This window comes from Eufriesea mexicana, unplaced genomic scaffold (assembly GCF_001483705.2).
Source record: "Eufriesea mexicana isolate 0111107269 unplaced genomic scaffold, ASM148370v2 scaffold1337, whole genome shotgun sequence".
Classification (NCBI taxonomy): domain Eukaryota; kingdom Metazoa; phylum Arthropoda; class Insecta; order Hymenoptera; family Apidae; genus Eufriesea; species Eufriesea mexicana.
Window position 1 is genome coordinate 140,465 of NW_016909440.1, and position 15,554 is coordinate 156,018.

The following is a 15,554-nucleotide window of genomic DNA, read 5'->3' on the forward strand; positions in this document are numbered from 1 at the left end:
GCAGAGTAGCCGATGAATTTACATGTTCAATGATGATTTAGATTCTATAGCAATTCTATAATGACAACGGACATATGCGTCATGGGTGGAAACATTAACAACTGGCAACGCAGTACTGAGTTAAGCCACAATTAAATTACTGTAGCCGTTGGAATAACTTGCTCGTTGATTATTTAATTCCACGGCCATTATAGAATGATCAATGCAAATTGCCGTTACGTCCAGAGATATCTACAGCCGAGAGAACGGTACATAGTAAATATACAAACAGAGCACTGTAGCTGTTGAATTCATCAGTTCACCTTCGAACTATTTTCCACAGCAATACCAGAACCAAGAAGGCAGTTCAATTGTGCCTCGACAATTTGGCAATTGACAATACTGTACTGAGGACCGTTATCGTGACTGTACTGCAAACGATGAATTAACTTCTTCACTTATTATTTATATTCCAAAACCATTCCAGAACAATCTCTGTATAATACGGCTGTGGCCAGAGGTATATACAGTTGAGAGTAGGGTACATAGTAGATACACCAACAGATCTCACTATCTGTTGGTTTAATCTGCTCAAAGGTGATTTCCATCCTGCAGCAATGCTTGAATGAAAAGCGACAGATACATTATCGCTCGAAGTTTTAACAATTGACAACACACTGAAGAGTACAGCCACTACCACAGTTCTGCATCCCTTGTATTACTTTGTTCCCAGAAGACGTAGATTCTATAGCAATCCTAGAACGACAAAACGCAGATCCATTTTCCCTCTACATATAAACAATTGACAGCCTAGTAATGAGTGCAGCCACCATCACATTGCCGTAGCAGTTGCATTACTTTTCGCACTGGTAATGAAAGTTTCGAACAAATTCTAGAATAATCACTGTACAGTAAGGTGTAGTGGCTGGAGATATTTACAATTCACAGTACTGTACCAAGTACATCCATCAACTGATCACTGTAGCCATTTACTTATTCTGGTCAGTGACGATTTCATTCCCTTTGCAATTCTAGAATGGCAAAAGACTGAGCCGTTATCGCTCTATATATTAGCAAGTGACTGAAGAGTACTAAGTACTGCCAGCAGCACTGTACTGTAGCCGTTTTATTAATTTGTTCACTGAAGATGCATGTTCCAAGACAAGGCTAGAGTAATCAACGTATTACACGATTATGCTCAGAGATATTTACATTTGGCAGTGCGGCTTAGATCTTCCGTCAGGAAAGCACAGTAGACGTCGGAATGTCCCATTGAAAGATGATAAAAATTCTATAGCAATCCTAGGGTGATAAGAGACAGAACCATTACAGCTTGAGGTACTAAAACCTGACAACGCGGTACTAAGTACAGTCATCATCACAATGCCGTAGGCATTGGATATATTTGATCACTGGTGTCTTAACTTTCACAGTAGTTCTAGAATAATCATTGTATACATCAGTTATACTTAGAAGCATTCTCAATTCCCAGGACGGTAGTTAGTGCATTATCCAGTACAGCATTACAGCCATTGTATTAATCTTTTCAGAGATGATTTATATTCTATAGCAGCTCTAAATTGACAATGGACTGTGCCATTATCGCTTGAGACATGAACTATTGAGGAAACTGTACAGAGTACAGCCATGGTCACAGTACTTTAGACAGTGGGCTAGAAAGTCCACAAACAATTTAGCTTTACCTGCAATTCTAGAATAATCAATACTTTGTACGGTTATCGCTAGATATATTTACAAATGGTAGAACGGTGCACAGAACATACATCATCAGTGCACTGCAGCCGTTAGGTTAACCTGTCCAATGGGGATTTTAGATCTAGAATGACCAGAGACAGATCCGTCATAGCTCCATACATTTACAATTGAAGAAACAGTAATGTGCACAGCCATCATCAGTGCTCTTTTAACGTTGACTGATTTGTTCACTGCTAAGACAAACTTAACAGCAATTATAGAGTAATCAATATATAGTATATTTGTGGCGGCAGATATTTACAAATGACACTACGTTCCTTGTACATCCACAAACAGTGCACTGTGGCCGCAGTATTTTCTAGCTCATTGATGACATAAATTCTATAGCAATTCTTGATTAACAAATGACACATCCGTTACAGCTCTTGACAATAACGATTGGCCCAACAGAACTATGTAGGTCCATCATCACAGTATTGTTGTCCATGGATTAATTTGATAACTGAAGGTTTATATACCGTAGTGCATATAGAACAATCAATGCGCACATCAGATATATATAAAGATATTTATAATTGCCAGTACGATAGTTAGCGCATTATCCGATGCTGCGCAGTAGGCGTTGGATTAAGCTTCCCAGTGACGATTTATATACCGTGGTATTTCTAGAATTATCAATGTATGCGACAGTTACGCCTAGGGATAATTACAATTCCCTGTACGGTAAGCGGCATAAAGACCAGTAGAGTACCTTGGCCATTGTATTATTCCGTACAGTGACGTTTTATGTTCAATTGTAATTATAGATTGACAAAGAACTGACCCATTATCGCCCGAGATATTATAAAATTGACGAAACCGTACTGTGTACAGCCATCATCACAGTAAATTCGCCTTTGAACTAACTAGCTCACTGATAACATAAATTTAACAGCAATTCTAGAGTAACCAATCTATAGTATGGTAATGTCTAGAGGTAGCTACACATGACAGTACTGTACTGAGTACAGGCAGCAACAGAGCGCTGTATCCATTGAATAAACATCTTCAATGACAATGCAGGTCATATAGCAACTATTGAATGACAAAGGACTTATCCATTACCGCACGAAGTATTAATAACGGACAACACAGTTCTAAGTACAGCCATCATACCAGTACTCGAGCCGATGCATTAACCATTTTAGTGATGATTTATGTTACACGATAGTTCCAGGGTAAGCAATTCATACATCGTTTGTGGGCTTAGATATTTGCAATACCCAGTACGGTATTTGGTGCATTCACCAAGAGAGCACTTTAGCCATTGTACTATTCTGCTTAGTGATGATCTATATCATACTGGTGCTATAGAACGACAAAGGGCTGGCTCATTATCGCTCGAGATATTAACAATTGACGAAGCACTACTGCGTACAGCAATCATCACAGCACCTTGTACGTTGTACAAATTTTTACACCCGAATCTAAGATTTAACTGCAATTCAAGAATAATCAATGCAATGTACGGTCATGGCTGGAGACATTTACAACTGACAGTACGGAACTTAGTACATCCATCATCAGAGCACTATAACTGTTGAAAGACGTTTTCAGTGATGATGTATACACTATAGCAACACTAGGATGACAAACGACATATCCGTTGCAGGTCAAGGTATTAGCAATTGCCATAACGGCATTGAATACTGGAATCATGACAGAACTGCAGCCGTTGGATTTATCAGATCGCTAATCATATAAGGTCTACTGCAATTCTGGAATGGCAAATGACTAACCCATTATCGCCTGAGACATTAGCAACTGACGAAAGGGTCCTGAGTTCAGCCACGATCACAGTGCTTTAACAGTTGGGCTAACTTGTTCACCGATAACTCAATTTTAACTGCATTTCTAGAATAATCAATGTGTAGTACTGTTATAGATACAGATATTTAGAGTTGACAGTACATTATTTCTCACATCCACAACAGAGACATGTAGCAGTTGAAAAAGCCTGTTCAAAGTTGATGTATATTCTATAGCTGCTCTAGGATGGCAAAAGAGAGATGCGTAACAGCTAAAGGTACCAGCAATTGCAATAACGTCTCTGAGTACTGCCATCACCACAGTTCTATAGCCGTTGCGTTAATTTGTAAACTGAGTCTATAAATTTCGCTCGAATTCTAAAATTATCAACTCATATGTCAATTGTGGCCACAAACTCTAACAAATGTGACTGCGGCACTTGATACGTCCACTAACAGAGCACTGTAGCCGTTGCACTAATATGTTCCCAGAGGATTACTGTTCCACGGCAATAGTAGAATAGACATTGTGTGTGTTATTTATGGCCAAAAATATTTGCAATTGACAGTACGGTACTTAGTAAGTCCACCAATACAGCACAATAGGCGCTGGACTAGTAGGTTCACTGATGTTTCAAACTCTTCAGCAACTATGAAGTGATCAAAGCATGGATCATTCATCTGTGGTGGCATAGTCAGTTGACAATACAGTACTCAGTGCAGCCATTTACACAAAATTTTAAGCATTGAACTAATCTTTTCGATGATCATCTAGATTCTTCAGCAGTTGTAGAATATTCAATGCATAAAGAAATTATCGGTGGCAACTTTGATTTATGTAAATACAATACAGAGTATACCCACCTACATTGCTCTGTACACGTTTGAATAATGAGGTCACTGAAGATACATGTTCTATAGCCATTCAGAGGTTACAAAAGGGAGATGCATCATCCCATGGAGTAATAACAATTGACAAAACGACAATGAATATAGCCCTCTTCGAAATAATGTGTCTGTCGTTTTAACTTGTACACTGATGACATAGCTTCCTCAGTAATTTTAGAATAATCAATAGATATATCAGTTATGTCTAGAAATTTCGACATCACAACGTACGTTACATGCAACATCCACCAACAGAGCACTGTTGCCATAGTGTTAATTTGTTCACTGACGATGAATGTTGCACCGCAATTCTAGATTGTTCAATGCACAGGGCGGTTATGTTTAGAGATATTTACAGCTGACAACAAGATACTTCGTATATCCACCAATTGAGCACGGTAAACATTTCATTTACCTGTTCACCGATGATTTATGTCAAATGTAAGTACTAGAATGGCAAAGGAGAGATACATTGTAGGAATGGTGTTACTTTATCTATTCCTGGGCACATCTGTAAATTGCGAGGGAATGCGTGGGCACTTCTCCGTAAATAAATGGCATTAAACTGGCGTCTCGTGTTTGACTCGAGGGTCCGGGGTATTATCTGGAGTGTGTGCGGGAGGATGAGTGACCTTCCTCAAGGATCGTGTGAACGGGACGTTTATGAATGTAAAGGTTACGAGTGAAGAGTGTCTCCAGGAATGCATTTGAGTGTTTAGAGTACATGGCCCAATGAGTGCGAGGCATCGAAGAGTGTTTGGGAGAGCGTGAATGGGAAAGATAGCACGGGCATGGAAGAGGATGAGGTATGTGGTTTAAATAGTGATGCCAGGTGGCAAAGCGTGCAGTTTGGTGGAGTATGGTGCAGTACGTTATATTATGGGTATTATGGTACGACCTTATGGGTAGCAGCAGGGCGTCGACCGTGGTTCAAGGCGGAACAGAGAGCGACTGCTGCGAGTAGCGATCTGGTACTGATCCAGAAACACCGGGGTGCCTGTACAACCAGAGGGAACCGAGAACCCCGCCTAGCAGTGATCATCCTCCGCCGAGCGCAACAGCATCGTCCATTGGCAGTGGAGTGTCCGTGAATCCTGGCATCTGGCCGTTGGCGCACGGGGCGTGAAGGCACGGGGAACAACTGAGTTCTACGCAAACGACATGGACTGGTCCTTCGTCCCCTAATGGAAGGAAATTGTTACGGTACGGATCGGAGCTGGAAAGCGACATGTATTCTGAGGGTCTGACTGAACGACCAGGAGGAGATCCCGTACCCGAAAAAAGGAGAGAGGATCAAGCCGACCATCATCATGGAGATGGCTCTGGCCCAAGTGTCCACGCAGTTCGCGAGCGCGCGAGTGCGAGCGAAGGGAAAGAACTATATGACGTGGAATCCGAGAAAGGTGAGAAATATTTGGGTTCCTGTCATGCAGTGAACGAGGAGACCGACGCCGTCCAGAATAAGAAGGCAGGTTTGAGCAGGCTGCTGCAAGAAAGCGACGACGAGGAGATACAGAATGTGCTTCCGGCAGTCGTGCTAGGAGGAAAGACGATAGACGGAATTGTCTACGAGTACGACGGAAAGAACGATGGCGCGAGCGGCGGGAATTGCAACAATGAAGACAAGGAAGAAAACAAGGTCGAAGGTCATGAGGCCGATAGCGACGGTGAATGTGAGAATGATGACGATGGTCAGAACTATGGTGCGAGCGACGGGAGGAGCAACAAAGGAAACGAGGAAGAAGACGGGAGCGAAGATCACGAGCCCGAAATGGACGGTGAAAACGAAGACGTGGACGATGAAAGGAACGATGACGCGAGCGACGGGAAGAGTAACAATGTGGTCAATGGAAGGGCCGATGGTGCGAACGACGATGAAGACGAGAACGAAGACGAGGACGAGGACAAGTATGTAGACGAAAATGGTATCGGGAACGAAGACGAAGACGAAGGCAAGAACGAAGACGAAAGTGAAGGAGAGAATGAAGACCTGAATGAACACGAGAATGAAGACGAGAACGATTGCGAGAGCGAAGACGAGAACTTAGACCAGAATGAAGAAGAAAGTGAGGACGCGAACAAAGATGAGGACGAAGACGAGAATGAAGACATGAATGAAGACGAGGACGGAGACTATAATGAAGACGAGGATGAAGGCGGGAGTGAGAACGAGAACGAAAACGAGAACGAAGGCGAGAGTGAATATCACGAGGGCAAGGACGAGGCCAAGGATGAAGGAATCGCGGCTGGGGGCGAGGGCGAGGACGGAGAGAAGGGCGATGGTGCGGGTGACGGGAATGAGCCACAGCGAAGACGAACATAGGGACAAAGAAAAGGACGAGGACGAGGGTGAAGACGAGGAGGAGACGCACTGGAAGAGGTATTAGCACCCCTAGGGTATGTCGGTACAACGACGGCCAGAGGTGCAGTAGGGTCCTTGACCGTGATCCTCTCCGACCAAAATCGGGCGACTACGATAGTGGCAACTTGGCAGGAAAATCGGACAATGCCTTCATTCTTGAAGTACGGCCGAAAACCAGATGAAATTGTTCTATACATGGAGTGTGTATGAGCGTCCTCGACTGCTGGAGTGATTGTTCGAGTGACGAATCGCGATATATGAGGTTAGATATCATTTGCAAGAGCGGCTGGGTGTAGGAATGGTATTTCCATTATCTATTCCTAGGTGTGTCCGTAAAGCGCGAGGAAACGCTTGGATCCTTCTCCGTATATAAATGGCAACGGACGGAAGACTCAGGTTTGACTCGAGCGTCCGAGGTATTATCTGGAGTGCGTGCGGAAGGGTGAGTGGCAGTACGCATGGATCATGTAGGCTGGACGTTTATGAATATATCGGCTTCAAGCGAAGAGTGTCTCCTGGAATGCATCTGAGTCTTAAGGGTACGCGACCCACTGAGTGCGAAGCAACGAAGGGTGCGTGGTGAAGGATGATTGGGAAGGAGAGCATGTGCATGAAGGAGGACAGAGTATATGGTATAAATAGGGATGCGAGGGCACGAAACGTGCAGTGCGGTGGAGTATGTAGCAGTATGGTGGAGTAGGTCGCAGCACGTTGTACTTAGTTTTGGTTTGATTTGGTACGTATGTCGAGCAGTTCTTCGGGTATATCTTTGGGAGACAGTGTGTGCAATATCCGTAAGCTTCGAGTAAGTTGGTTATCAATAAATTAGTTTTATTCCGTACCACCGAGCGTTTTGCTGCCATTATAAATAAAATTCCTACAATACCTTCACCCGAGAAGATAACAAGTGCCAGGATAGTGCTGGGTACAGCCATCATCACATTACAGTGGTAGTAGGATTAATTTGCTCACTGATGACTTGAATTCCACAGAATATCTGCAATAATCAATGTATGCCTCAGTTATGTCTTGAGACATATACGTATCCCTACCGCATCCCTGTACGGTAGGTGGTGCATCCACCAGGGGAGCGCTGTAGCCCTTGGATTTATCTGTTCAGTGAAGACTTGTGTCCCGCATGAGTTCTGGAATAATCAATGGATACGTCTCTTATAGCTGGAGACGTTTACAATGCCCCTTACGGAAATAGCTGCAGCCACCAATAGCACACTGTAGCCGCTGGATTCATGAGGTCAGTGATGAAATATATACTATTGCAATTCTGGAGTGACAAAGGCCTTATCCTATATAGCTCGGGAAATTAACAACTGACAACAGAGTACTAAGCACAGTCATCATCACAGTACTGCAGGCATTGGATTAAATGGATCACTAACGACATTAATTCCACAGTAGTTTGGGAATAATCAATACATGCACCAGCTATGGATGGAGATATATATGGTCCCCAGTACGGTAGTTGGTGCATCTAACTATTGGGCACAGTAGTCGTTGAATAAATTTGTTCGCTGATGATGTAAATTCCAAAGCAATTCTGGAATAAGAAATTTATAGGACCGTTATGGCTACAGATATTTCCTATTGACAGTGCGGTTCCTAGTATGTTCATTTACAGTGCAGGGATGCTGTCGTATTCACTTATTTAATGATGATCTAAATTCCATTGTAATTCTAGAATGAGAAAGAACCGACGCGATGTTGCTCGACATATTAACCATTCACGAAACAGTAATGAGTTCTGGCATCATCACATTACTCCAGCTGTTGGACTAAACCGTTCCCTGAGAGTTTAGATTTAACAGCAATTCTAAAATAATCACTACATGGTACCGCTATGGCTAAAGATTTTTACAGTTCCCGGTACGGTGACTGGTACATTCACCAATGCAACAATGTAGCCGGTGGATTAATCTGTTCAGAAATGTTATAGATTCTGTTGCAATTCTAGAATGACAACTGACAACACAGTACTGAGTACAATCATCATCACGTTACTGTAGCCGTTGTGTTTGTTTGTACACTTCTGACATACGTTACACTGTTGTTCTGGATTGATCAACGTATACATCAGAAATTGCTGGAGATATTTTCATTTCCCTGTACGGTACTTGCTGGATCCACGGATAGAGCACTGTGGTCGTCGTACTAATCTCTTCGGAGATGGATAAAATTCCAATGCAGGTTTTGGATAACCATTTTATAGCACGGTTGTGGATAGATGTCTTTACAGTGGACAGAGGTGCCCTTATCACATCTATCAACACAGCACAGTATTCGTTGGACGGAAGTGTTCTATGATGATATATATTCTATAGCAATTCTAGAATAAAAAAGAAAAAGATCCGTTACTGCTCGGGATATTAACAATGGTCATAAGAGTACTGAGCAGAGCCATCATCACAGTACAATAGTCGTTAGACTATCTTCTCCACTGACAATGTAAATATAGCCGGAATTCTAGAATATTCAAAATATAGTACGTAATATGCGTACTCTATATTGATTAGTATAGAATTGAAGTTAAAATTTAACTATCAATGAAAAATTATTCCAACGGCTAAGGTACTACGGTGATATCAGAACTCAGTACTTCGTCGTCAATTGTTAGGTTCTCGAGCGATAATGGCTGAGTCCCTTGTCAGTCTAGAATTGCAATCGATTTTAAATCATCACTCCACATATTAATCCAGTGGCTACAGCGCTCTATAGGTGTTTAAAATAACTACGGCACTGGGATTTGCAGAATATTTCTAGCCATAACTGATGCATGCATTGATTATCCTAGAGCTACTGTGGAATTTAAATCATAAGTGAATAGATTAATAAAACGGATGCAGCAGGTTGTGATGGCTGTACACCTCGCAATATTATCAATTGTTCATACCCCGTGCAATAACGGATCCTCCTTTTGTCATAATGAAATTGCCATAGAATCTACGTCATCATTGAACAGCCTTATTTGACGGCTACAGTGCTCTGTTGATGGATGTAGTAAGTACCGCACTGTCAATTGTAAACGTCTGCTCTCATAAGCGTACTGAACAGATTAATCCAACGGCTACAGTGCTCTGTTAATGGATGTACTAAGATCATAACTTTCATTTTTACATATACCTAGCTGTAACTTATCTATGCATTGTTTATCCTAAAACTACTGTGTAGTGAAAGTCTTCAATGGACAGAGTAATCCAATTCTACAGCGCTCTGCTGATGGATGTACGAAGAAACGTACTGTAAATTGCAGAAATGACTAGCCACATCCGTACTGTACATTAACCCCTTTAGAATTTCCGTCAAACTGAAATAAGCAGTGTACACATTAATGCAACGGCTAACGTAACGCAATAATTGCTATACTCAACATAGTTTCGCCAATTGATAAGGTCTCGCGCGATTACAGTACAGTTCCTTGTCATTCTAGGATTAAAGTAGGATTTAAAGCATCACAGAACAGATTACTCCAACGACACCAGTGCTCTACTGGTGGATATACCAACTACCGTCCTGGGAATTGTAAATAACTGTATCCATAACTGATGTATACAATGACTATCCTAACACTACTGCGGAAACTAAATCATCAGTGAACAGATTAATACAACATCTTCAGTACTGTGATGATGGCAGTACTCGGAACTCTAATGTCAACAGCTGTTGTCCCGAGCTATAATGGGTCTCCCTTTGGTCATACTAGAATTGCCATTGATAATAGATCATTATTGAATGCAGGTCAATACAACTGCTTCAGTACTCTGGTGGTGGATGTACCGGCAACCGTAATGTGAATTGTTAATATATCTAGCCTTACCGGTTGGGCACATTGGGTAATCTAGAAACACTGTGGAGTTTAAGTCATCACTGAACAGATCAATCCGACGGCTACCGAGCTCCATTGGTTGGTGTACCAACTACCATACCAGGAATTGTATGTATCAATAGCCAAATATGATGCATACATTGATTGTGCTGGCGCTACTGTGGAATATAAACCATCCCCGATGAGATTAATCCAACTGATACAGTACTCTGATGATGGCTATACATAGTACTGTGATGTCAGTTGCTAATGCAGCGAGGTATAACGGATCTGCGCTTTCTGGATCTAGAACTGTAGCGGAATACGGACCAGCATTGATCAGATCAATGCAAAGGCTACAGTGCTCTGTTGACAGATGTACAAGGAACCGTACTGTCAACTGTATATATCCCTAGGCATAACCGTGCTGCACATCGGCAATCATAAACATTCTCATGTATTTAAACCATCAATGATCAGAATAATCCAACGTCTGCTGTACTTCATCGGCGGACGTATAAGCCACTGAACTGGAGAATTGTAAATATCTGCAGCCATCGCTGATGTATGCATAGCCGGTTTTAGATCTGCCTTGTACCTTAAATCATCAGTGGACGTATTAATACAACGGCTGCAGTAATGTGCTGATGGCTGAACTCTGGACTCTTATGTCAATTGTTAACATCTCGAGATACAACGGACCTGACTTCTGTAATTCTACAGTTGCTTCATAATCTAAATCTTCACTGTACAGATCAATACAACGGCTACAGTGCTCTGCTGATGGATGCACTGCGTACCGCGCTGCCAATTTTAAATATCTCGAGCCGTAACCGTAAAATATATTGATTATTCTAGAATTGTGGCAAGTATAATTTACCAGTGGGGTTATTAGTCCAACGGCTCCTGCTCTGTGATGACGGCTGTACTGAGCACTGTGTCCTCAATCGTTAGTGTCTCGAGCTATAATGGATCTGGCTTTTGTCATTCTGGAACTGCCATGGAATCTAAATCTCCAGTAAACAGGGAGATCCTGCGGCTGGAGTACGCTGTTGGTGGATGTACTATCTGCCGCATAGTGAATTGTTCATTTCTGTAGCCATATCTTATGTATGCATTGGTTATTCTAGAACCACTGTGGAACTTATGTCGTCATTGTAGAGAACCATCCTCTAACCACATTGCTCTATCGTTGGATGTTGCAACTACCGTACTGGGAATTGTAAATATCTCGGGATACATCTGATTTATACATTGATTATTCTAAAGTTAATGTGGAGCTTAAATCATCGCTGAACACATTAATGCTGCAGCTGCAGTATTTTGTCCATGATTCCTCTTCTTGCTGAGTTGTCAGTTGTTAATGTCTCGAGCGGTAATATTTCTGTCTTTTGTCATTCTAGAATTGCTATAGGACCTAAATTATCACTGTACAGGCTGTTCCAACGTCTACAGAGATCGGCCGATGAAATTACTTAGTACCGTGCTGGGAATTGTAAATATCTCCGTCCACAACTGATGACATAATTAATTACTCTAGAGTTACGGTGGAATTTATATCATCGGTGAGCAGATAAATACAACGGCTGTTCCATTGTGGTGATGGCTGCACTTAGTACTGTACTGTCAATAGTCAATATCCCGAGTCATAGCGGATCCGTCCTTTTTCAGTCTAGAATAGCAGCAGAACGAAAATCATCCTTGAAAACGTCAACCAATCGGCCACAGTGCACTGTCGTTGGATGCCATACGCACAATACTGTCAATTGTAAATATCTCTAGCCATAACCGTACTATATATTGATTGTTCTAGAATTGCTGCTAAATATAATTTACAGTGAAGAAGTTAGTCCAACGGCTTTATTACTCTGGCTGTACTCAGTACTTCTTCGTCACTTGCTAATTTCACAACCTCTAACGGATTTACCTTCTGTCATCCATGAATTGCCAAAGAATTAGTCATCAATGGAAAGGTTGTTCCAACGGCTGCAGTACTCTGTTGGTTTACGTAACAGCTTCCGTACTGTGAATTGTTAACAACTCAAGCCATATCTGATGTATACATAGGTTGATGTAGAGCCACTGTGGAATTTAAGTCGTCACTGGACATGCCATTACAACGGCTACTGTTCTCTACTGATGGATCTACTAAGTACCGTGCTTTCAATTGTAAATTTCTCTAGCCATAGGTGTACTATACGTTGAATATTCTAGAATAAGTGTGTAATTTACATCATCATTCAACAAATTAGTCCGTCGGCAGCATTACCGTTTCGATGGTTGTATTCTGTACTGTGTTGTCTATTGCAGATTTCCAGAGGTATAATGCATCTCCCTTCTTTCGTTCAAGGATTGCTGTAGGATATAAATAGGAAGTGAACAGATTACTCCAGAGGTATAATGCATCTCCCTTCTTTCGTTCAAGGATTGCTGTAGGATATAAATATGAAGTGAACAGATTAATCCAACAGCGACATTGCTCCGTCGGTGTATGTACCACGTACCGCACTCGCAGCTTTAGATATCTGTAGATATATCCGTGCCACGAATTGATTATTCTAGAATGGCTGTGGAATTTACACCATCAATGAACAAGTTAATACAACTCCTACGATACTATGATGATGACTGCACTTATTCCAGATATGTCAATTTTTAATATCAGGCGATATGGTGGATCTGCAACTTGTAATCCTAGAACTGCTACAGAATCTGGACCACCAGTGGATACATTGTTCCAACAGCTACAGTGCTCTGTTGGCATATGTAATACGTACGTTACAGCCAATTGTAGATATCTCTAGAAATAACTGTACTCTACGGTGGTTTTTCCAGAACGGCTTTGGTATGTACATCTCCAGTGAACAAACTAGTCAAGCTGCTACCGTACTCTGATGATGGCAGTTCTCACTACCGTGTTGTCAATAGTAAATATGTCGAGGGATAATGGATCTTCTTTTCGTTATTCTACAATTGCTATAGAAACGATGTCATCATTGAACAAACTAATCCGACGGCTACAACGCTCTTTTGGTGGATGTACTATGCACCGTATTTTCAACTATAGATATCCTTCACTGTAACCGTAATATGCATTGATTGTTCCAGAATTGCTTTGGAGTTTTCATCATCAGTGGACAAATTAATGCAACGGCTACTGCATAGCGATGACGGCAGTTTTCAGTACCGCTTCCTCACTTATTAATGGTGCGATAATGGGTCAGCCTTTTGTCGTTCCAGAATTCCAATAGAACTCAGCCATAACCGAACTGAATAATCCAACGTCTACGTTGCACTATCGGTGGATGTCCCAAATGCCGTACTGGAAATTGTATATACCTCTAGTCATAACAGATGCATACGTTGGATATTCTTGAAACTCTGCGCATTTCAAATCATGACGGATCACATTCATAAAACGGCTACTGTGCTCCATTGGCGAATCCACCAACTGCCATACTGTGAATTGTAAATATCTCTAACCGTGGCAGTAAAATACATCGATCACTATAGAATTGCCTTGGAATTTACATGATCAGTGGACAAGTTCATTCAACGGCAACAGGGCTCTGTTGATGTATGCTTCAACTACCGTACTGGATACTGTATATAACTCTAGCCACTACTGATGTATACAATGGTTATTCTGGAACGAGTGCGGACATTAAAACATTAGTGATCTAATTCATCCACCGGATGCAGTACTATGGTGAAGGCTGTACGTAGTACTGAGTTGAAGGTTGTAAATGCCACGAGATATAACGGAGCTGTCCACTGTCATTCTAGAATTGCTATACAGTCTAACTCATCATTGAGAAGACCAATCCAGCGGCTACAGCGCTCTGTAGATGTGTCTAGTATGAACCGGAATATCAATTGTAAATATCTCTAGCCATAACCGTGCTATACATTGACTACTCCAAACTTACATTGGTATTCACATCATCAGCCAATCGTATACATCTCCAACCATAACCGCGCAATTCGTTGACTGTTCCGTAAATGCTTTGGGGTTTACATCACCAGTGGACAAGGTAATCCAACTGCTACAGTACTGAGGGGATGGCTGTACTCAGTACAGTGACGTCAACTGTTCATATTTGAGGGATAATGAAACTCAGTTTTTTCATTCGGGAATTGCTGTAGTATATGTACCGTCAGTGAGCAGATTAATCCAACAGCTACAGTGCTCTGTTGGTGTACGTACTGTGTACCGTACGCTCAATTGCAAATATCTCTAACCATGTCAGCATTTTCATTCCAGGATTTCTGTGCAATGTAAGTTATCAGTGAACCGATTAGTCCAATAGCTACTGAGGTTTGAGGATGTATGTATTACGTACCGTAATGTCAACCGCTAGTATCTCTGGCCATAGTCGAACTATTCGTTGATTACTCTAAAATTGCTTCGCAACTTACATCACCAGTGGACAAAGGAGTGCAACCGCTACAGTACTGAGATGATGGTTGTGCTCAGTACTGTGTTGTCAATTGCTAATATCTGGAGCTGTATCTGATCACTCTTTGGCACTCTAGAATTGCAGTAGCATTTACATCACCATTGATCAGGATAATACAACGGCTACATTTCCCCGTTCATGCATGTACTAAGAACCGTACTATGATTTGCAAATTTCTCCAGGCATATCGGTACCATATATTGATTATTCTATGGTTGCTGTTAAACGTAAATTTTCAGAAGACGAATTTGTCCCACTGCTAAATAACTGTGATGATGACTGTGCTCATTGCTATTTCGTCAATCTTTTATATCTCTAGCAGTAATTTGTCAGACCTTTGGCATTCTAGAACTGCAATGGTGTATAGACAACCACTGGAGAGATTAATCCCGTGGCTGCAGTGCTCTATTGGTGGATGTTCCTACTAACGTACTAGGAAATGAAGGCATCTCCAGCCATAACTGGCGTATGCGTTGATTATACTAGAAAAAATGTGGAATCTAAATCGTCACAGGACATATTAGCCCAACGGCTTCAGTGCTCTT

General features: G+C 41.7%; 1 protein-coding gene across 1 annotated transcript; it reads left to right on the top strand.

The window, feature by feature from the left end:
* The first annotated feature begins 5,598 nt into the window (after positions 1-5,598).
* Positions 5,599-6,693, top strand: LOC108547886 (uncharacterized protein DDB_G0290685-like). Its single transcript, XM_017900596.1, has one exon. The coding sequence runs from the start codon at positions 5,599-5,601 to the stop codon at positions 6,691-6,693; it is 1,095 nt and encodes a 364-aa protein (XP_017756085.1).
* Positions 6,694-15,554: the final 8,861 nt, after the last annotated feature.